Source organism: Chlamydotis macqueenii, chromosome 8, assembly GCF_036417535.1.
Source record: "Chlamydotis macqueenii isolate bChlMac1 chromosome 8, bChlMac1.mat, whole genome shotgun sequence".
Taxonomy (NCBI): domain Eukaryota; kingdom Metazoa; phylum Chordata; class Aves; order Otidiformes; family Otididae; genus Chlamydotis; species Chlamydotis macqueenii.
This window is the reverse complement of record NC_141563.1, coordinates 38230279-38252322: the sequence shown is the minus strand read 5'-3', so window position 1 is coordinate 38252322 and position 22044 is coordinate 38230279. Positions and strand designations below refer to the sequence as shown.

General features: G+C 40.7%; 1 protein-coding gene and 1 non-coding gene across 2 annotated transcripts in view; both read right to left on the bottom strand.

Annotated features, from left to right (window-relative positions):
* Positions 1-22044, bottom strand: part of RABGGTB (Rab geranylgeranyltransferase subunit beta) — a 30389-nt gene that overhangs the window by 6944 nt on the left and 1401 nt on the right. The window contains exons 3-9 of the mRNA XM_086754120.1: positions 8548-8911; positions 7835-7942; positions 6587-6784; positions 4081-4186; positions 2681-2733; positions 2464-2574; positions 344-469 (exon numbers count right to left, since the gene is read on the bottom strand). Coding sequence (XP_086610246.1) covers positions 344-469; positions 2464-2574; positions 2681-2733; positions 4081-4186; positions 6587-6784; positions 7835-7942; positions 8548-8911 — 1066 coding nt within the window. The remainder of the gene's footprint in view (positions 1-343; positions 470-2463; positions 2575-2680; positions 2734-4080; positions 4187-6586; positions 6785-7834; positions 7943-8547; positions 8912-22044) is intronic.
* Positions 7618-7700, bottom strand: LOC147600018 (small nucleolar RNA SNORD45). Its single transcript, XR_015259300.1, has one exon. It is a non-coding gene; the product is annotated as a small nucleolar RNA SNORD45 (small nucleolar RNA).

The following is a 22044-nucleotide window of genomic DNA, read 5'->3' as shown; positions in this document are numbered from 1 at the left end:
TGTACTTTTCTAAACTGAGAACTCAAACTAAGCATAGCTAAAGATCGCACGACAAGTGTTAGTGACAAAAGGCCAGGCTGGATGAGGCTCTGAGCAACCTGATCCAGTTGAAGAAGTCCCTGCTCCTTACAGAGGGGTTGGACTGGGTGGGCTTTAAAGGCCCCTTCCAACCCAAACTATTCTACGATTCTATGATAAAATGAATAATCAAAATGAAGGACTGACTTCTTCAAAAAGTTTACTAAATATTTCATAGAAGTTATGAAATTTTCCAGAAGTACTTCAGCTTTAGAAAAAGTAATCTCTATTAAGGTTTGAATAAACAAAAGAAGCCACCTAATACCTTCTCTGGTCGTCCGTTGAGACCGCCAGAAGGTAACTGACGTTCACAAAGCCACCAACCCAGCAAGTCAACATTTATTTGATGCAACTGGTCTGTTATAGCCAGAAATCCTGTGCAACAATAGATCTAAAATTACAGACATAAATTTTTTTGTGTATTTAAAAACGAAGTACAGTTTAGCAGACTAAATGCAGGAAGATCTCAAAACAGGAATACAGTCATGCAAACACAGTACAAAATAAGCACACATTTAAACTTTTAGTTTCTAATGAGTTTTACTTTTCCATTAGAAAAGTATGTTATTGTTACAGCTGCTTTTGTATAAAAGTACCAGTTACACAATGTAATTCTAGAACAGTAAGATTTTACTAATTTAAGACATCAATGCAAGGTTTGGAAAAAGATCAGGCAGAGCCATACAGTTTTACTGTAAAAACAGAAACTATCAAGCAAGAGTACTCAAACTGATTTTTGCAAGCTGGATATGGCCTTTATGAAAATTTTGCATCCAGCCCATGGTTTGTTCCTCTGTGTCCCTCTTACTCTAAGGCTTGTGGAGAGCAAACTAAACATCATATGAAATCTCTAGCAGAAACAGGTTAACCCTGATCATTAACTACCCTGGCAATCCCACATACACCTAGTCATGTCAGGCTTACTTTCAATGTGCCATGTAATATATGTGCATTGATTAATCCCTCCTCATTTTTTCCTGGGAAATAACATTTACAGTGCAACAGCATACTCCAGTCACGTTTCATGTGGTCACTAAGAAAGTAGCCAAGCACAAACTGCAAGAAACCACAACATCAACTGAAGCCTGCTCAGCTCATAGTCACCTTTTCCTAATGAAACACATCCCCAAAAAGACAACAAAAAACCCAACAAAAGCACACATCGACAGGGATGTGCCTATCCAAGAATACTGCAAAATAAATGTGATATTCCCAGAAAACTTTTGAGCTACTGTGCAGGTGAAGGAGTTGCCCTTTACAGTATTTTAAGGAGAATGTAAACATGCACAACAGATCTAAAATCCTCCCAGGAAATGCCAGCTGCAGAGTGGGTTGAGCTACTTAATCGGACTTCCTTGAACACTAGAACATGGTCCAGCCATTTAGATAAGATGAGTAATGCTACCGCAGATAAACCTCATAAGATAAGGTATATATACCAGGTTTAATTTTTTTTTTCTGATTTAAAAAAGAGGGGGGAGTTGGGGGGGCTGAAGTAAAAGCCCAGCACTTTTCTCGACAAAATACCTCTAGGATTTTCATGCACTGAGGTGAATCCTGCCTATGGCATTTCTCACCATAATTATGCAAACATGCAGTTGCAACAGCATTAAAATATTTTATTAAAAGTTTATTTCTATTAAGAAATTCAGGTTAAGTGCAATAATCCCTTCCATGAAAAAAAAAAAAAAATAGGAAAGATAGTTTTAATGTAAATTTTCTGCTGGAAGAAGTCGTTGAGATTCTCTTCCTCGAGAGATCCCTTAATTTGTTCCAATTATACTACTGCATTCTCTTCTCAACTAGAATTTACTGAGCATTTTGCAGAATTCACTGTCACTAGTAAAACACTCTTTGGTGCCTACAACAAAACATGATAAGTGTTGCCTGAGTCAGGTATCTCATCTTAAAACTGACTTTCCTCAAAAAATTAAGCAAGTCTCCCCTTGAGAAGGTTCATGTCTCACTTTTATTTGAGTTCATCAGCTGATAAATATCAAACGTATTATACAATTGAAGTTTGTTTCATTATGATTTGTGGCAGACACAGTGATAGAACGCCTTTATTAAGACCCATTTCAAATTCTCTAAAAATCCTCATGCTAACTATTCCAGCATCACCATGTGAAGACTGAAATATAGTCCTAAAAGTTGTTCCCTTATCATCTTTTGGTTTTTTGCCCAGACTATAACCTTCTGAGTCTGTACTTCTCAGATGTATCAACCTATTTGTTCACCTATTTTAACTAAGGTACTAAAATTAGGCATTTGGGAAACAAGAAAGGTTCATCTATTGACATAACTGATAGATATTGTAAATAAACATTTATAGGCAGTATGTGATGCTTGCTAATTTAAAACACTTCCATATAAAGAAAAACTCACCTGCCCTGCATGTGATTCGGAACCTGGTCTACAACCAAATCCTCCATCAAAGTTCATACAGGACAAAACAAATTCTACTGCTTTTCCCACATCAATAGCATCCAGCTTTCCCTGCAAGTCAGAAAAGCAACTAATGCACTTTGTATTCTACCAAGCTCATTAACTATAGAAACTTGAGCAGATTCTGTGCTTGTGCAAGTAATGACTTAGGACTTACCAGAAGCGCAAGAGTTGCTGCAGCACAGAAGGAGAACCTTGTATCTATTTCCCCTAGAATGTGGGGGGTAGGGAATGAAACAAGAATATTTTTATTAACAACCACAAAAATACATTTAAATCACTCCTGAAAATATGGAACAAAATGTTAAAATACATTTATTTACATTGAACAACAAAAATCAGCCAAAAACTGCCCCCATACTGTTTCCTTTTCCAGCCCATTAATTATTTCCTCAGTAATTTAGAAAGTGTACATTACAACTCAAGTGATCTGTATGTTTACTGCACACAAAAGCGAACAACTAATTTTGAGCTGGTGTATAGTCAGATATATCCAAATAAATTCAACTAGTGGTAATTTACAAATAACGCATAATGTTAGAGTTTATCTGTAGTGCTCTACTAGATAATTGCATAGCGGCGAATTCAAAAATACTCAGACACAACTCTTGATCTGCCTTAAATCCAGGCAGAAGTAGAAGCCATTTTTGTTTTTAGAGGAAGACTGATGACAGTTGCAAGTTTTCTTTTGCATACTAGTGTCTGGAAGCTAAACCAAAACCGCTACATGGACAGCAGAATGATTGCTTGCCAAGTCCCTATCAACATAACTCTCCTAGCACAAACTCCAAGCAACTTATACTTGGAAGTCAAAATTTAAAATCTAACCCAGCTGTGAACATTTTTTTTTTTCCTCAAACTGATGTAAGACTTCTTAAGAAATCCACAAGCTGAAACATATAAAACAAACACGTGCTGTTCTGTACTGTCAGGTATCACACACCCCCAGCTGCAGTGTAACTGCCTTTCAGAAATAGCGTAAATCCAGCGCGCATTCAGTACATCTGTTTCAATAGTTTAACAAAAAGGATGCAGCAAACTATGAACCATTTTCACATATAGCATAACAGCTACCTTTACAGTAGTATACATATACTGACATGATCTCAATTGCTGAATTTTAACAAAACAATAACATGAGCGATATGCAATAGTTTTTATTAAATTTTAAGTGTTTCATGGGGATAAGTATTTTTAGAGTAACTAAGTACTGGATAAAGATCATAACTGACTGCCATTAAACGGCAAACATAAAACATTCCTTACAGAATAACATATCTAGTATATCAAAGTACTGTCAACTTACAAAAGCCCAAAAGTTTTCTTCTTTAAGAGCTGGACAACTTATTTTTAATCCAAGAACAGAACTGAAACGTAGAATATTTTTGAAAGGAATGAACCATAACTCTGTCCTTCACAAAATCTCACTTTTCATAACTCAGAAAATAAAAGTGTTCATATACAATACATAAGCAAAAAGATCATGCAAGGAAACATTAAGTTCACAGACTTACACACATCAACCTAGTCACTACATTTTAAAGATTTAGAAATTACCCCATTCGTCTCCAGCAAACGATCCATCTTCTTGTTGCAAGTTCTGTATATACTCAACAATTTTATTTACATCAACAACATGGAGACTATCATATAAGATAAGAATCTGGGAAAAAAAAGGCACAGTAACAATCAAAGAGGAAAAATTTTTAAGTCATTTCTTAAAAATAATAAATCCTGGATTTCTAAAAGACTGTATTTAATTGACTCTGACTACTATTTGGTAAAGTTTATTAAAATGAAATCTCATTCACTGCAGTTCACCTATCTCTGTCTAAAAACTTTAAGAAAGTCTCAAATGAAAATATAGGCAGTTCACAACATGAACTCTTTCATGCTTTGCTACTTTCCAACTTCCATCTCTCCTTTCAAAAGCATAATTAGGTTTATTTGTTTTTATGTTAGCTTTATGTAGAACAGATTTGATTATGGTTAATTTTGTAATGGTTAATGACATCCCAGACTTACAGATTTGTAGTTTGTGCACTGCTGCTACTTAAGCAGCTGGTTACTAATAACACTTACATTCCAAGCTTGTCAGCAACAATTAATTTTGAATTACAAGACTTTTATTTACATTCCATTTTTAAATATGAGTAGAACCAATTTGCAATAATTTAAGAGAAAGTACTATGAACAATATGAGTAGACACAAACTGTACAGTCAATATTTTCTGGAAGAAAATAAAAGGTCATAGTAGGGAATACAAAGTTTCCTGAGCTGGCACTGATTTGAACCAGTAAACCCATATGACACAATGTCACATGAAAACAACAACACTATTTCTGAGCCCCAGCCGGCTTTGTGTTTTTACTCATACTTGCATAACCTGTAAAGAGAGTAATTAAGAATTTATTAGAAGTAGCATAACAGAAAGAAGAGTTGAAACTAAGCAACTTTGTTGCCAACAGCTATGACTCTGAACACCTAGAGTTAGCTGGAATCTTTCAATTGTTAGATAAAATCTAAGTCTTATGAAAATGCAAAAAAAAGAACGTACAACTCCCACAGAAAATATATAATATAGCATGCTCCTTAAAAAGCAAATCTGAACAAACCAGCAATTGTCATCAAAGGAAGATGTGACATGACTTTTAAAAAATTCTGGATACGTAGATAGGACCGAATGGTGTTTGTTCACTAGGAACGTGCCTGTTCATTAAGACATGCTGGTTAAGTTTACCACAAAAATTCTACATCAGCGCTTGCTAACACTTTTCAGCTTCATACAACTAGAGCTGCATTCAGTTAACACAAAAATATCTCCTAGTAACATTGAGTATTTATTTAAGAACTAACATGTCTCACGAGTAAAAGTGAACAACCTCAAATTGTACCCCCTTCTCCTTATACTGGATTAGAATTTGTGAAAGGAGTTTGACTGGACAGTTTGGAAAAGCTCAAATGTCATAGCCTAAAGAAACTTTTGCTTCCTGATTCTCAGAGCTGAAGTGGTGATAAATACCAACTTTAGAGCAGATAATACATGCCAATACTCATCACTGACCCAAGAAAACAGTGTTCTTCTGTCCTACCTAAGGGTTTCCAATCCAATACCTTAAATCCAACATACTTTCTTCCTAAAAGAGGCTGTCTTATTTATTTGCAATACCATTTAAATATTTCTTCTGTAAGACTGACTAGAGGTGCATTATGCAAGCAATTGTTCAGAAGCATTTGAGCCTTTTCGGTATTTTTTTCCATGGGAGTTTGCACAAAAGAAGGAAAGAAGGCGGGGGGGGGGGGGGGGGGGGAGAAAAGAAAAGAAAGAGAGACACACAAGAGGGAGTGAGAAATTAAATCTATGATGGAGATAGTTATGGTGAAAAAAACAAAACTGAGAATTACTTTTTCTCAGGGGAAGAATACACACCAAATAAATAAATAAAACGCTCAACAGACTAGTATCATTTTTAAGTTATACACAAAAAAGCAGATTTGAGGAACACAACAAGAACTGGCTAGTACAATGTTTCTTTTGTACAGTACTAAAGTGTAAACACACTACATATAATTTTCACATATTACGTATATATATTTTATACAAATATATAATTATTCATTAATGTTATAATAGGAGCAACCATAATATTTAGTAATACATACATTAAAAAATAAAATCCGAAACTTTACTCTTATTCTGGTCATAGATATCTTTCACCTCAATGTACACTAAGAATAATTTATAAAATCCAACATTATCTACAAAAAACTACAGTAAAACCTGTAGCTAAGAAGTATTTCAAGAAGTCTGCTACAAACTTTATCTAGAATGCAGTCACTATTAAATGATCATTAAAAGCACAATGTTCCCAAATCTGACAATTTTTTTTAGGAAATGATACAGCTAAATCCTACAGTTTTGTCCATTGTATATTTTTTTTAATAAAGTACTGAAATAGTTTTTGCCATCAGCATCCAACAGTACCTGGTTCGTAAATCTGTAAACATAAAAAACATTAATTACAAATGTTTTTTTTTCTACAATTACCCTGTTACATTTACCTGGACAGCACTGAGGGTATACAGAAGATGAGGATCATGACCTATGCTGGCACTTATTCCACCACATTCATGTTGACATGATTTGATGAATGCCAGAATTTCTTCTTTGTTCATTCGGTGCAGCTGCCCCATGAGATCCATTGCTGTCAGCCCCCAGTAAACACCACTCATCCTCAAATACTCCGACATACAGTATTCCTAAGTAGTGCATTATTTTAGTTCTTAATCAGATAAGCACATCATAAATATAGAGCAATGAAAATACATTAGTTAACATTTACCAGCAGTTTGTAATACGTCAGGCATCTTCCATACCACTAACAACTTACTACATATCAGTCACTCACAAATATTCTGTACGTCATGCATGTGTGTATATACACACACACACACATACATACATAAATGTGCATGTGCCTGTGTCTACACATTCCCTTCCTCCTCAGGATTTTCTTATCCAAGTATCAAGCTCAATGTCAAATTAAGCATGTACAAGTTGTTAAGCACCAATTCACTTCAGATCATCAGTTATTATCTTGGCATCCAAACTACCACTCAAATTACCACCCCAATCAGTCTCAAAAATGGCTAGTTTAACATTTAATGAAACTTACTTCCAAATGCCAAAACTACTACAACCTGAAGTTGCACTAGGAAATGAAATTTCATATTGAATTGGTGATTACACTGATTACATCGCCTACACTACCCATACACATTATTTTCTTCATGCAGTACTTGTTAAGCACAAAACCAACAATCATAAGCAACATTGCTTAGAGTTCTTTTGTGGGCAGTAAAGGTTAACTGCAACTTCTCTTCAGACATAAGCAGTTATTGACATTTTGCACTTGCTGGAACTGGAATTCGATTGTTGTGGGCTACATCTAATGACCTATGACTATAAAACTGACGCTAGTTAAACTGTTTATCAAACCTAGTAAGCACAAAGCAGCACTGTGGTGAGATTCAGTATGCTGTCCCATGAAAAGAGCAACATGCAATGAAGAAGCAACAAGCAGTTCATTTCTCAGGTCTCATAATAATTCTAGAGCTAAACCGTTAATCTTCAAATTTATACTCGGATAAAACATGCCAAAACTCATCACAGACCTAGGGAAATTACCAAAGAAATATTTCTTTTATACTTTGGATTGCAGGGCAAGAAACTTGTGAGCTTGTGAGCATGCATCTAACCCTTGACTTTGATCTCTAGCCACAGCTGTATTGAAGCAAATCAACACCTACATAATCATCTTTCTTTGTTCCATATGAAGCTATATAGTCTGCATGCTTCTCCGAAAGTAATGTGCTTGGGGCATCGGGTTTTATTGTAACATCCTTCTGCGGCGTCCCCTGTAAAAAGGACCAACACAAATATCAGTTCTGTTGTCAGTTCAAGATGTTTTAGTACCTAGGTACAATTTAGTCAGCACTAGCAGCTTTGGAAACAGACACCTCTTTGTTTTGAACGTGGGGCAGATCCCGTACCTTACATTGCCACTTTTCAGTCTGGCTAAATCCTTGCCAGGGGGAGGCTGCGAAAGAAATCTTTCAATAAAGCTGAGAAAAATCACCAATTCTCCAGAAATAAACTGGAAAACCGGAGGTGAGGACGCCGTGCTCCTCGCTGCAGAGGCCCCGGCCGGACCCGACCGCGAGCCCGCACAGCGCGGGGCTGCCGCCCAGCCTCCTTTCGCCGCGCGCTCCCCGTCCCGCCATCGCCGGGCGCGGCCCGGGCGGGCGGCGGGCGCGCTCCCGGATCCACTCTGCAACCGGAGCTGCGAGTGCCACCAGCACCGCCACGGCCCCCGCGGCCGCCACCAGCCCGCGCCGGCCTCCCGGCCCGCTGAGCAGAACTGCGCGGCTGGAAACCTGCGCGTCGCCCCGACAGGCGAAGGCACGGGCGCCGTCAGCCCAGCGGGCCTGCCCCTTTCCCCGGCGCGGCGAGCGATACCCACCATGTTGGCTGCCGGCAGCGGAAGGCGCGTCGCGCTGCGGGGCGGAGCAAGAAGTGACGCCCGGCAGGGCCCCGCTATAGCTGCCCGCGGGCCGCCTGGCAGCGTTTGCGGTCCCGGCCCGACAGAGCGCGGGGGGCAAGACCGGAGCCCGCCGAGCAGCTCAGACCGGTACTGTCTACCGCACCTGCCGGTGCGGCCCAGCCGCTGTCGGCTCCCGGGAGGGCGGCGCGTCGCTCCCATCGGGGCAGCGCTGCCCGCCTGCGGCGGGGCGGGTCGCTCAGTTCTGCGGCTCTGCCGAGGCCGCGCCGCAGGGCTGGTGCGGCACAGCGCCCGGGGCCCGCCGCAGGGGCCTCCCTCGGGCCTCCTGCGTGTGGGAAGGCGGTCAGGCTTGCCGTGACGAAATCTCCTTTTATTTCAAAGCAGTAGGTAATCAGTACCCTAAATAAGGCAAAACCACCACTCTCTTTAGAAAATTGCTTTCTTGATAGAAGAGAGGGAATAAATACTCCTAATAGGTACCTGCTTGCCTTTAAGCAATAATGGCATCAGCTCAGTAGTGTGAGATACCTCAATTAGAGCCCCATTATGCTGAGATGTACAAACAGGTCAAACTGGTTCAAGCTATTCTTGTGATAATTTCCAAAAATAAAGAACAGAACATGGGAAGCCATCAAAACACTGAATGTGAAACCTCCTGTAGTTCTGTCAGGCATCTTGAGTTGAGAAATCCCCAGGAAAAAATGAAGCAATCTGCTGGGACAGGCAGTCCTTAATAAAGGACCTTAGCTGGTCTGTTATCTCTGGTTTCAAGTAGGAAGAATTGAAATTTTTCAGGTAAAATGGCATATAAAGTTTGTCTCTTTCAAGGGTGCTGACAGATAAAAGTATTGAATGGATCAAGACCAGCCCTGAGGAGAAGGACTTGGGAGTGCTGGTGGACGAGAAGCTCAACATGAGCTGGCAATGCGCCCTTGCGGCCCAGAAGGCCAACCGCACCCTGGAGCGTGGGCAGCAGGTCGAAGGAGGGGGTTCTGCCCCTCTACTCTGCTCTGATGAGACCCCACCTGGAGTACGGTGTCCAGTTCTGGAGCCCCCAGCACAAGAAGGACTTGGACCAGTTGGAGAAGGTCCAGAGGAGGGGGTAGATTTAGATTGGATATTAGGAAAAATTTTTTTACAATGCGAGTTATAGAACACTGGAACAGGTTGCCCAGAGAGGTGGTGGATGCCCCATCCCTGGAAACATTCCAGGCCAGGTTGGCTGGGGCTCTGAGCAACCTGATCTAGTCGGGGATGTCCCTGCTCCTTGCAGGGGGGTTGGACTAGATGACCTTTGAAGGTCCCTTCCAACTCTAACTATTTTATGATTTTGTGATTTCTCTTAGTAATTAAACAGTTGTAAATCACATTTATTATGTTCAGTAATGTCAAAAGATATGTGGTAGACTGTCTTTGATGGATGTGTCTTGAACAAGGAAATAAATAACTAGAAAATTCAGCTGTAAGATAAATGTTTGAAGTTCTTCCACTTGAATCAAGAAGATTTTGTGTGTTGCGAACCAGTGTGATATGAGACATGATGAAAGATGTTTGTATTGTAAAGCACGCTCCATAGACACCACAGCAGATTCTTTAACAGCTGGAAAATATCTTCACTTCAGAAAATAAAATGTAACACCACAATCCAACATTATTTCTAGCTTCTCTAGAAGTGAGAGGTGTTTCTAGTAGAATAAGAAGCAACTGATCTCAATCACAACTACAAAGCAAGGTCGCTAGTACTATGAGCCTCTTGAGTACTCTGCAGGTTAAATCGTACTGTTGCTGTCCTGTCCTGAAGAAGCAGCAGAATTAATTTTGTTTCATAACAGCAAGATTTAAGAGGCCTTCTTGAGTGAGGAGTTACCATGTCATTGCTCATTTTCCTTTTTAGACTTTGCACAGCACTGAGACTGCATGCTTATAACCTATCCTGATAAACTGGTCAGAGACTACACACAGCGTAATGTGTTGAAACAAAATGAACATTCACATTTATAACAGATCTTTAAATAATTTAACTTTGGGGGTGGGGAAAGCCACTGTATAACATAACTGTTAACTCATGTTGTATTTTCTGTTAACACACCGGTTTCCTTTCGCACCATTTATGATCCACATCTTCTGACAGTTAAGAACATATTCATCTCCTTTCTTCTCAGCCTTTGTTTTTATACTAGCTACATCAGAGCCTGTTCCAGGCTCTGTTACACAGTAAGCCTACAAGAAAATACAATGCAAAATATTGAGGAATTAACCTTCTATTTTTAGGCAACCACAAATTATGGTAGACTATGTGCATCAAACTGGTCTGTAAAACCTAAAACATTAAATTAAAAAAAAAAAAAGCCACAAAAAAACCCAAACAAACAAAAAAAAACCCACAAAACAACCCAACAACCCCCAAAACAGCTGTCTGAGGAAGAATCTGAACGTATATGGGTTAATTTTCCTTATAAATCCATAATAATACAGAAATGGTCTTTTAATCAAACAGGACCGTTCTGTAACCCTTAAGTCATTACTCCCTCAGGCTTCATAAATCTGATGTGAAAGCTGAGGATCTTTTAAATTTGAAAATAAGAGCACTGAGTAACATTTTATGTTTACTGTCCTTCATTTTATGAGGCGTAGTTGTTCAGATTTTAATGCACTGCACATGAATCTTTACTTCCTTCTATGTAAGAAGTACTGCTCATATGATAAGATCACAAATAGAGTTTAATTCCCATCCAAGTTGAGTTTCTCCTTATACAAACCTCGTATTTTTCTTAAACACCTAAACCCTCTCTTGAAAGGAAAAGAAAAGGTATTAATTTTTGTACGTGACTTAGGATGGGGACAGTTTTCCAAGTAATATCTTCTCTTTGCTTATTTAATGTCTCTCATTAGCCATTCTCTGACTTTCAGTAAATGCCACTGTTTACAAAACAAAATGGGATAAGTTGTGAGTACACGTTAGTGTTTTTGGGAAAAAAGAAAAGGAAAAAAATAAAAAAAAAAAAGGAAAAAAAAGAACAGAAAAGAAAAGGAGTAATACTGTTAATATGGTTTAGGAACAATCTACCGTGCAGCAGTTACACTCACACACATCACTGGTTCCTCTGTCATTCTTCCTAAGTGTTGTTTCTGTTGATGCTCATTTCCTGCAATGATTACTGGTATTTGCTGAAATAAAATATTTAGACCATTAATGTTTTTAAGTGCACAGATTCTAGTTTAAGGGATGTGAGAAAAGATAGACCTTACTCCTAGGGAATTTGCTCTGATGGCAGTTCGAACCCCTGTACATCCGTAAGCTGCACTTTGGGAAGTACATACAAATACAATAACAATAGAATCATAGAATCATCGAGTCATAGAATGGTTAGGGTTGGAAGGGACCTTCAACGGTCATCCAGTCCAACCCCCCTGCCAGGAGCAGGGACATCCCCAACCGGATCAGGTTGCTCAGAGCCTCATCCAACCTGGCCTTGAACATTTCCAGGCATGGGGCATCCACCACCTCTCTGGGCAACCTGTTCCACTGTTCTATAACTCACATTGGAAATTAGGAAGAAAATTTTTACAATCTAAATCTACCCCCCTCTATTTTAAAACCATTACCTCTCGTCCCTGTCACACCAGGCCCTGCTGAACAGCCTCTCCCCATCTTTCTTGTAGGCCCCCTTGAGGTACTGGAAGACCACTCTAAGGTCTCCCCGGAGCCTCCTCTTCTCCAGGCTGAACAGCCCCAGCTCTCTCAGCCTGTCCTCATAAGAGAGGTGCTCCAGCCCTTTTATCATCTTCGTGGCCCTCCTCTGGACCTTCTCCAACTGGTCCATGTCCTTCTTGTGCTGGGGGCTCCAGAACTGGACACCGTACTCCAAGTGGGGTCTCACCAGGGCAGAGTAGAGGGGGAGAATCCCCTCCCTCGACCTGCTGGCCACGCTTCTCTTGATGCAGCCCAGGATGCGGTTGGCCTTCTGGGCCGCAAGGGCGCATTGCCTGCTCATGTTGAGCTTCTCGTCCACCAGCACTCCCAAGTCCTTCTCCTCAGGGCTGCTCTCAATCCATTCCCCGCCCAGCCTGGATTTGTGCCTGGGATTGCCACGACCCAGGTGCAGGACCTTGCCCTTGGCCTGGTTGAACTTCATGAGGTTGGCACGGGCCCACCTCTCCAGCCTGTCCAGGTCCCTCTGGATGGCCTCCCTCCCTTCCAGCGCGTCGACCGCTCGGTGTCATCGGCGAACTTGCTGAGGGTGCACTCTATCCCACTGTCCATGTCGCCAACAAAGATGTTGAACAGGGCCGGGCCCAGCACGGACCCCTGAAGGACGCCACTCGTGACCGGTCTCCACCTGGACATCGAGCCGTTGACCACCACTCTCTGAGTGCGGCCATCCAGCCAACTCCTTATCCACCGAGTGGTCCGTCCATCAAACCCATGTCTCTCTAGTTTAGAGAGAAGGATGTCGTGCGGGACAGTGTCAAAAGCTTTGCACAAGTCCAGGTAGATGATGTCAGTTGCTCGTCCCTTGTCCACCGATGCCGTCACCCCATCATAGAAGGCCACCAAATTGGTCAGGCACGATCTGCCCTTGGTGAAGCCATGTTGGCTGTCACCAACCACCTCCTTGCTCTCCATGTGCCTTAGCATGGTTTCCAGGAGAATCTGCTCCATGACCTTGCCAGGCACAGAGGTGAGGCTGACCGGCCTGTAGTTACCCGGGTCTTCCTTGTTCCCCTTTTTAAAAATGGGGGTTATGTTCCCTCTCTTCCAGTCATCGGGGACCTCACCAGACCGCCGCGACTTCTCAAATACGATAGCCAGTGGCTTGGCAACTTCAGCCGTCAGTTCCCTCAGGACTCGCGGATGGATCTCATCAGGACCCATGGACTTGTGCACCTTCAGGTTCCTCAGATGATCCCGAACCTGCTCTTCGAGTACAGTGGGTGGTTCTTCATCCTCCCAGTCCCTGCTTGCGCCTTCTACAGCTTGGGTGGTGAGACAAGAGCTCTTATTGGTGAAGACTGAGGCAAAAAAGTCATTGAGCAGCCTATACAACTATACTTCCTCAAAAGTATTTTCCTGAGCCTTCAGGTGATTTCCTCAGCCAAAGAGATACCTCTCTTTGGTATCTGTTATGCTAACTCTTGACAAATATTTCTTATGTTAATTTGCCTAATCTCTTCTTGTAAAATTTTAGCATCGATATCATCCAGGGGCAATGAGTTTCACAAATTAACTACGCACTCTGTGTAGAACCATCTCCTTTCATTTATTTTGAACCTGCCATCTGCTGACTTAAATTGATGCCTTCTAGTTATATTGAAAGTGAACTATCAATCCTTTTTCACATTCTCCATGACGCTGACATTTTAGTCCCTTCTCATACAGAAGCTACACCTCACACAGAAGGTACATATTACGATCTTTGTCATCCTTTTAGGAACTTTTCCATTTCCACAATACTCTTTTGAAATGGAAGGATCTGGCTACATAAGGAATTAAAGAGGCAAGTGCAATTTGGATTCAGGCAGTAGCATAATTATGCCTTCTGCTTTTTTCTTCATTCCCTTAAAGGTCTCTTCTGACCTTAAGTTTTATCATTTTGATCACTTCTGAGCATTATGCTGATGTTTACAGAACTATGTATTATAAAGTCAAAAATCTTTTTTTTTTGTGAGGCAGTAACTAGTTCAGAAGGTACCAGTTCTCTGAATTTCGGATTGCTTCTTTCCCTTCACATGTGCATCCCTTTTCCGTTTCTGAATTGCATTTGCCATTTTAACCATCACTCAGTTTCACAGCCTTCTCCTGCAGCGCTTTGCACCAGTCTCATCTTTTCTACATGGAGTAACTCAGTATTACCAGTAAACTCTTATCACCTCAGTATTGACCCCATTTGCCAGTTTATTTATAGAGATTCCCAATAGCGCAAGACTCAGCAAGGCTGTGCTGTTAATCTTTCCACTATGAAACCTAATGATTTTTAAAACTAAATTTTGGAAGTTCAAGCATTTTATATCAACCAGGCATCCGTTGTTCGCAGACTCGCTACTTCAGATTTAATGATTTTATGAGGCATGACTTCCTTTCATAAAAACCCTTCTCTGGCATATCACGCTTATCTGTATCCACTATTTCTGTGTTTCATCTTACTTGTTCTTAATTGACATGGTGTATCAGGCTCACTAGTAGGTATTTCCCCACATCTCATCTGGAGACCTTTTAAAGCAATGGTGTCCAATTTGCCGCTTGTAATTTGTCATTTAATAACCAAGTGATTATACACTGCAGTAGTCCAGCCTTTAGTTTCTCTAGAATTTGTGGCTGAATAAATATAGCCCTCACAATTGCTGCTTTTGTTTCTTTGTTCTTTAACCGCTTTTATTAACACCCTCTGATTAGTCTTTGAAGAAGGGTCTACTATGGACACTTCCCTAACTTCTTTTTCAGGTAATATAAATGCAAAAAAAAAAAGAAAGTAATTTAACATTTTTTCCATGGTTACACATAAACCTAAACACTGCCAAAACAGTGCTGTACCGCACCTAATTTAAACTGCAAACTGTCCTTCTGGAATCAGCTCTCAAATTCTCCAGCCTGTGTCTGAGACTAGAACAAAATAAAACCTTCTAATTTCTCCACCTAATCAGCTGACAAAGTGCACCGGGGGAACATCAGGCAGTTGTAATCACAGTAGGAAAATCTGGTCATAAATTAGTAAGTCATCATCTGTATAATTTGTCTCCTGATTACATCCACACCTAGTAACACTTGTGTGTGTCAACTTGCCTACTGATTAAATTTAGATTATTCAAGTATGCAACTTATTTTATACAGAACCCATAATTACACATAAAAATTCATATAATGCCTTTTCTTTGTTTCATTTTATAGATTAAAATGAATGTTTACTTACCACAGCTTTCTGGTATGTGTGAATTCATAAGACCAAGTTCCCAAGCCCATTTTATGAGTGGAAGAGGATACTGAAATAGACAGGGAAAATAATCACCTTCTGATTCATCACAATGAACATTTTACATTTTATACAGACTAAGATAAAAGTTTACTTTTCCCCTCACAGCATGGTAATTCACCTCTCCAGTTTTGTCATATTGTGCCGCAATAGGAATACTTTCCTCCACAACAAATTTACGAGCAGTAGCTTGAAACTCTCTGTTCATCAGTAAGTTCTACTTAAAAAAAAAAAAAAAAAAAAAAGTGGTCACAAATTCTCTACTATCTTTAATTTTGCCACTTGTCAGACTATGAGAAAAGAGAAAACAATAGTGTCCTTCCAGGACAACTGAAACCACCACTTCCTGGGGCCACCACCACAAAGCTTGCTCTTCCTCCTGGGAGAAAACCTGCGTTGTTCTCTCATCAGCACCTACAATGCACACACTTACTTCTGACAAAGTTATCCCCAAAATATTGAAAACAGAGTATAGAGGACTGTGTATCAAAATGTATTACCAAAAGAAACAAGAAGAATCCTGTGCTAATTAAATGGAGGAAGAGGAGGAGGCAGATGGCGTCTGAAGATCCTGGCTATTCCGTTTCAAACATCTAGCTGCTGACCTACTCAATTTGCTTTATGTATATAATACGCCAAGATGAGGATGAATTTCTTTATAACATTTTTTTATAATCAAGTTTAACTATGACTACATTTAGTTACTTTAACACTGTAAATGGCAATGTGAGGTAATTATTCAAAGCTAAAATATTTCGGCAATAAAAAAGCTTAAGAGGTGTAAGTCAAAAAAAGAAGAAAATCTTATAAATGCTGCACACATAGCTGACTTATCTGAGCTGAGGAAGGAAGTCATTTTGGTTTTCAAACTTTTTTTTTTTAGATTAGAAATCTATTTAGAATAAACACCTTCCTTTTAAATTCATGTTGAACTACAATAAGACTTTTTTTTTTCTTAACTCTGCAATTTCCCCTTAATTCCTGTATTTCTTTCAAAAACTGTAATAGTTGCCACAGCTAAAGCTAGCCCCAGGTTTGCCTATATCTAAGTTTTGAGCAGGTTTACTAGGATGTGGCCTCCACCCACACCCTATAATGGTTGGAAGCATTTGCTAAAGAGAAATACAACGTAAGGTGTAAGATCTTTACAGCTCAAGTCTCCTAAAGCTACTGGCCTGACTGCAGCACAACTTTAAATGTAGAATTCCTCGTTACAAACGACATCACATCACGTATAATACAATTACTACGGCGATGGAAGAATTCTTAGCTACCGTAAGTTCTGTTCCCGTGGTAAGCAGCGCTCACGTGAACCGACAGCTGTGCCAGCTCACAGCCCTGAGCACGAGTGAGCTGCTGTATCCACTTTGGAGTATTGTCCAATTGATTAATCTAAAATAATTAAGCATGATTAAAATTAATGTTCAGAGACACAGCAATACATATTTCTCTCATTTATACACACACTCATCAAACCTGATTTTCTTGCCCACCAGTGAATATTCTAGCTGTCCAGTATTTACCTACATGCAGATTTAGCAAGACTAAAACCAGCCTACCTATCAACCGGTATCTGTCGGAATCTTTTGATAACGTCCCAGACTCACGTCTGCTTTCTTTTAATAAGCTGCTGCACTTGACACTTAGTGATGATTGTTACTGTACCCCAAACAGGACAGAACTCAGCAGACCATCTGAAGTTTATTTTTCTTCATAGTATTTATCATAAATTTATTATTTTTCATTGTAAGCACCTTCTTTGCTTTTTTTTTTTTTTTAAGTTTAATGCTCAAAAATATTATTGTTACAGCTGCTTTCAGAATCCCAGAACGGTTTGGGTGGGAAGGCCCTGTTAAAGCCCACCCAGTCCAACCCCCTGCAAGGAGCAGGGACATCTCCAACCGGATCAGGTTGCTCACAGCCCCTGTTGTCCTCATCATAGTTTAGCCCTGCACAGGGCCAAGCTACAAAGTCTATTACTCACTCCCCCCACCCTCCAACGGGACAGAGAGGAGAATTGGTGAGAAAATAAGGCAAAACTTTTGGGTTAAGATAAAAACATTTAAGAGAACAAGAGAAGAAAACAAAACAGAGATGGAAAACAAATCCCAATAACAGAAAATACTTAAGCACATAATTTACAGTACAACAGCTCACAGCAAATCCTGATGCCCAGCTTCCTCCCACGGAGCAGGAGGCTCCCTCCAGCACCCTCCTCACCGACACACTGAGCAGGATGTCCCACGGGGTGGAACAGCCCCTGGGCCAATTGGGCTGAACTATCCCAGCTGTGGGCTAATGAGTAAAACCTATCCCAGCTGTGTCCCCAGCTCCAGGGGCCACCAGCTCCAGCTCCTCTCCAGCTCAGGTGAGAATTAACTCTCTCCTGGCCAGAACCAGGACACCCGTCCAACCTGGCCTTGAATGTTTCCAGGGATGGGGCATCCACCACCTCTCTGGGAAACCTATGTCATGCTTCACCACCCTCAGTGTAAAAAAAGTTTTCCTTATGTCCAGTCTGAATCTACCTCCCTCTACTTGAAAACCATTACTCCTTGTCCTATCAAAATAGTCCCTGGTAAAAAAAGTCCCTCTCCAGTTTTTTTGCAGGTCCTCTTTAGGCACTGGGAGCCGCTATCAGGTCTCCCCGGAGCCTCCTCTTCTCCAGGCTGAACAGCCTCAGCTCTCTCAGCCTGGCCTCACAGGAGAGGTGCTCCAGCCCTCTCATCATCTTCGTGGCCCTTCTCTGGACCCTCTCCAAGTGGTCCATGTCCCTCTTATGTAGTGGGCTCCAGACCTGGACACAGTACTCCAGGTGGGGTCTCACCAGAGTAGAGTAGAGGGGCAGAATCCCCTCCCTCGACCTGCTGGCCACACTGCTTTTGATGCAGCCCAGGATGGAGTTGGCTTTCTGGGCTGCGAGCACACATTGCCAGCTCATGTTGAGCTTCTGATCCATTAGCACCCCCAAGTCCTTCTCAGGGCTGGTCTCGATCCATTCTCCACCCAGCCTGGATTTGTGCCTGGCATTGCCACGACCCAGGTGCAGGACCTTGCACTTGGCCTGGTTGAACTTCATGAGGTTTGCATGGGCTCACCTCTCCAGCCTGCCAAGGTCCCTCTGGATGGCATCCTTCTCCTCCAGCAGGTTGACTGCACCACACAGCTTGGCGTCATCAGCAAACCTGCTGAGGGTGCACTCTATCCCACTGTCCATGTCACCGACAAAGATGTTGAACAGGGCCAATCCCAATATGGACCCCTGAGGAACGCTACTCGTCACCAGTCTCCAGCTGAACATCAAGCTGTTGACTGCAACTCTTTGTGTGCGACCATCCAGCCGATTCCTTATCCACCAAGTGGTCCATCCACCAAATCCGTGTCAAATCCGTGTCAAATCCATTTTATGAAGCTACACTGTTGCTCACCTTTCCTTGTTACCTCAAATAATTTTCTCACTACCTCTTGTCACATCTCCTTCTCGGGTAGATGAATGAGAAATTTTTGACAATGTCATGTCAACAGGGTTTTCACCAAGCCAGTCTGGAGGGGAAAACTCAAAATGCAGGCAACCTCCACCCAGTGATCCATGCCTACTAAGTATTTGGGAAGAGAGTGATATGAAAGATGTCACGGTTCTCTGTCAAAGCCTGAACCACTTGAACTTTGAGGTTCAAAATTGTTTACATAAGGCATGACAATAGAGAGAAGTTTCTGTTAGGAGTATCTAGCATTTTTAGCATTTCTCACAAAAGCAAGAAATACAGCATCTGTCTTTTTATCTTCTCAAACCCTTACTACTCTGTCATATTTCTTACTTATTATTCTCTGACCACTGTTACTACAGTAAAAAATTGTTTACTGTGCAGTTCACTGCATTATCACCCTAGAATACTCTCTTTTATACTAACCACCAGAATACATCATACTGACTGCTGAAATCTATAAATTAGTGAGCAAACACAAGAAGAATATTACATTACAAAACAGAGCTCATTCCTTAAAATTAGCATCTGTATTCTAGGCTGAAGTGTATTTTTTTAATAGTAGTTATAAATGTTTTACAGTTTATTTTTCTAAGTTGTTAACAGGAAACTGTATTTTAGCATTTGCTAATGAACCTTCATTTTAGAAATGGAGAGCAACTTGAATTTTCTGCAGTGATTTATGTAATGTAAGTTACTGAAGCTACTGCAGTAAACAAACATTGTAAAATGTAGGGTGTAGGTCCTGAATTCATGATCTACAAAGTGGAATCCTTTTCAATGTAGGACAATGCAACAAGCATGGCAACTTCTGCTTAATAAAGTGATTAAATATTTTTTATTTGATTTCCGCTACAATAGTAACTTCAAATATCTTAAACCCAACATTTTTTCCTAAGCTTCTGTATAATATAATTTTTGTAGTTTGTCTTGGGGGTTCTTTTGCTGCTTTTTCGTGGTCTGTAAAGCAATGCATTTATTTGGGGAAAGAAAGGAAAACACATATATGGGAACCTTTGAATTATCTAGAAATGAAGATAATGTGATGCTTGAATTAAAATATTTTCAAGTATATTTTTAGCTTGTTTGATTCCTGAGTATGACAAATATTACTTAATTTCAAAATTACAATCTTTTTTAATTACAAAGCCATATCTGCTCAAAGTCTGAAGGCGTTGTTTGACTACTATGTGTAAACATAGAATTATTTTTTTTCCCTAATGTCGAAAAAGCATACTGAGTTACATGTATGTGACTATCTAACATGAACCATAAAGAAAAAGAAGGGACTGTGATGGCATGCCTCCCCCCTCGACCGGACCTTTTTCCCATAACCCCACTCAAGCGATAACCACCAGTGATGGTTGTGGTGGCTGCATCTGGCTCAAAGTGGATTTGGGGGGACAGGTAACCACACAATAGCCAAGCAATGGTGATGCACCCATCCAGCCACAGTGCTGGTCAATTCCCACCTCAAGCCAAATTTGGAAGAAAGTAACATCTGCAGTCGGTGTGCAAATATGACTATGAGTCAATTCTCTTACTCCATAAATAGTGAGCAGCCCAAGAGCCCTTTGAGCTCTCCTGCATGGCAGCAGGCTGCATGCCAGGATTTCTCTTTGAGTAGGAACGGCTCTCAAGGTCACTCCTCAGGGTTGAGAGGATCCCTGTTGTGTCAGATGTTTGGTAAGTGAATTGGGAGTAAGAGCACTGAAACTTTGAAATCTTAGCTAAGTGATATAAAGGATTGATTGTGCAACCTTCAAGCTCTGTTGTTTGGTATATTTCTGCTTGTAGAATCATATCTTAATTAATGCACTGTTTCAATGAACACATCTCTCAAAGGCATTGAACACTTGTAGGTTAGATACCAGAACAGCGAGGTCATAAAACCAGTGTTTTGTCAGAGAGATGTGTGTGGCTCTGTCAAAACCCCTCCAATGTAACATGAAGTTCCACAGAAGCGAAGCTTTAAGGGCACAGTGACAGTAAAGGTGCTGCAGAAAGACCTTTGTGGGCTGGATTTTAACAAACATTTATATGAGCAAATATCTGTTGTGGTTATGCAAGACCATACCAAGTGCTAACCTTCAATAGCATGCAAGAACTTAACCATGCAAATGGATATTGATGTAAGATACAATGTAGACATTAATTTTATAGTAAAACCTGTATAATTATTTTTAGCAAGTGCAGCAAATGACAAAACACAAAGTAAATTCTGCCTTAAATCATAAGAGTTCAGTTTTTTCCATAACAGCTTGTGGAACTTGTGCCTACATCCTGCAGACAGAGTTCAATCATGATTGCAGCTGTTGCTGTTGCTGGATTGCGTAAGGTAGAGTTCAGAAAGACTAGCTGAGATTATAGCTCTGTCGAGGCATGCGCAGCGAAACAGTAAAGAAAGAGAGAAACCTTGTGTTGGAGATCCTGGAAGAAGAATAATGGGATTGAAAATATGGTCACACAAAGGCGAAGGTTGAGATTTTCATCTAACATTCGCAGGACAAATGACAAGGCCCTTTGTGACACTGATAGCTTCAACTTATTTTGACATGAAAGTAACAAGTCTCATACTAGGTCAGATCAAAGGTCCATCTAGCATAGTGTGCTGTTTATGGCAGTAGCAATGAAGAATGCTTAGGGAAGGGTTCAAGAACAGAGCATTTACCAATAATGTGGTGATGTTTTTTTCAATTTTTTTTTTTCTACCATCCAAAAAATTTCCAGTTTAGAAGTTTCCTGAGCTGTAGGTGATGCCTTTGTATTTAATAGAGCTTCATGGATGTCTCTTCCATTGACCAGTTGCTTTTTGAATGTGTTGGGAACCACAGCTTAGTTTCTTACACTATGAAGAACCGCTTTGGTTTGCTTGTTTTCAACCTGACATCTGACTTCGCTTGTTGTCCTTACTGCTTGAGTTGGAAGTGGCAGTGAATCATCAGCCTGGAGAAGAGAAGGCTCCAGGGAGACCTTAGAGTGGCCTTCCAGTGCCTAGAGGGGAC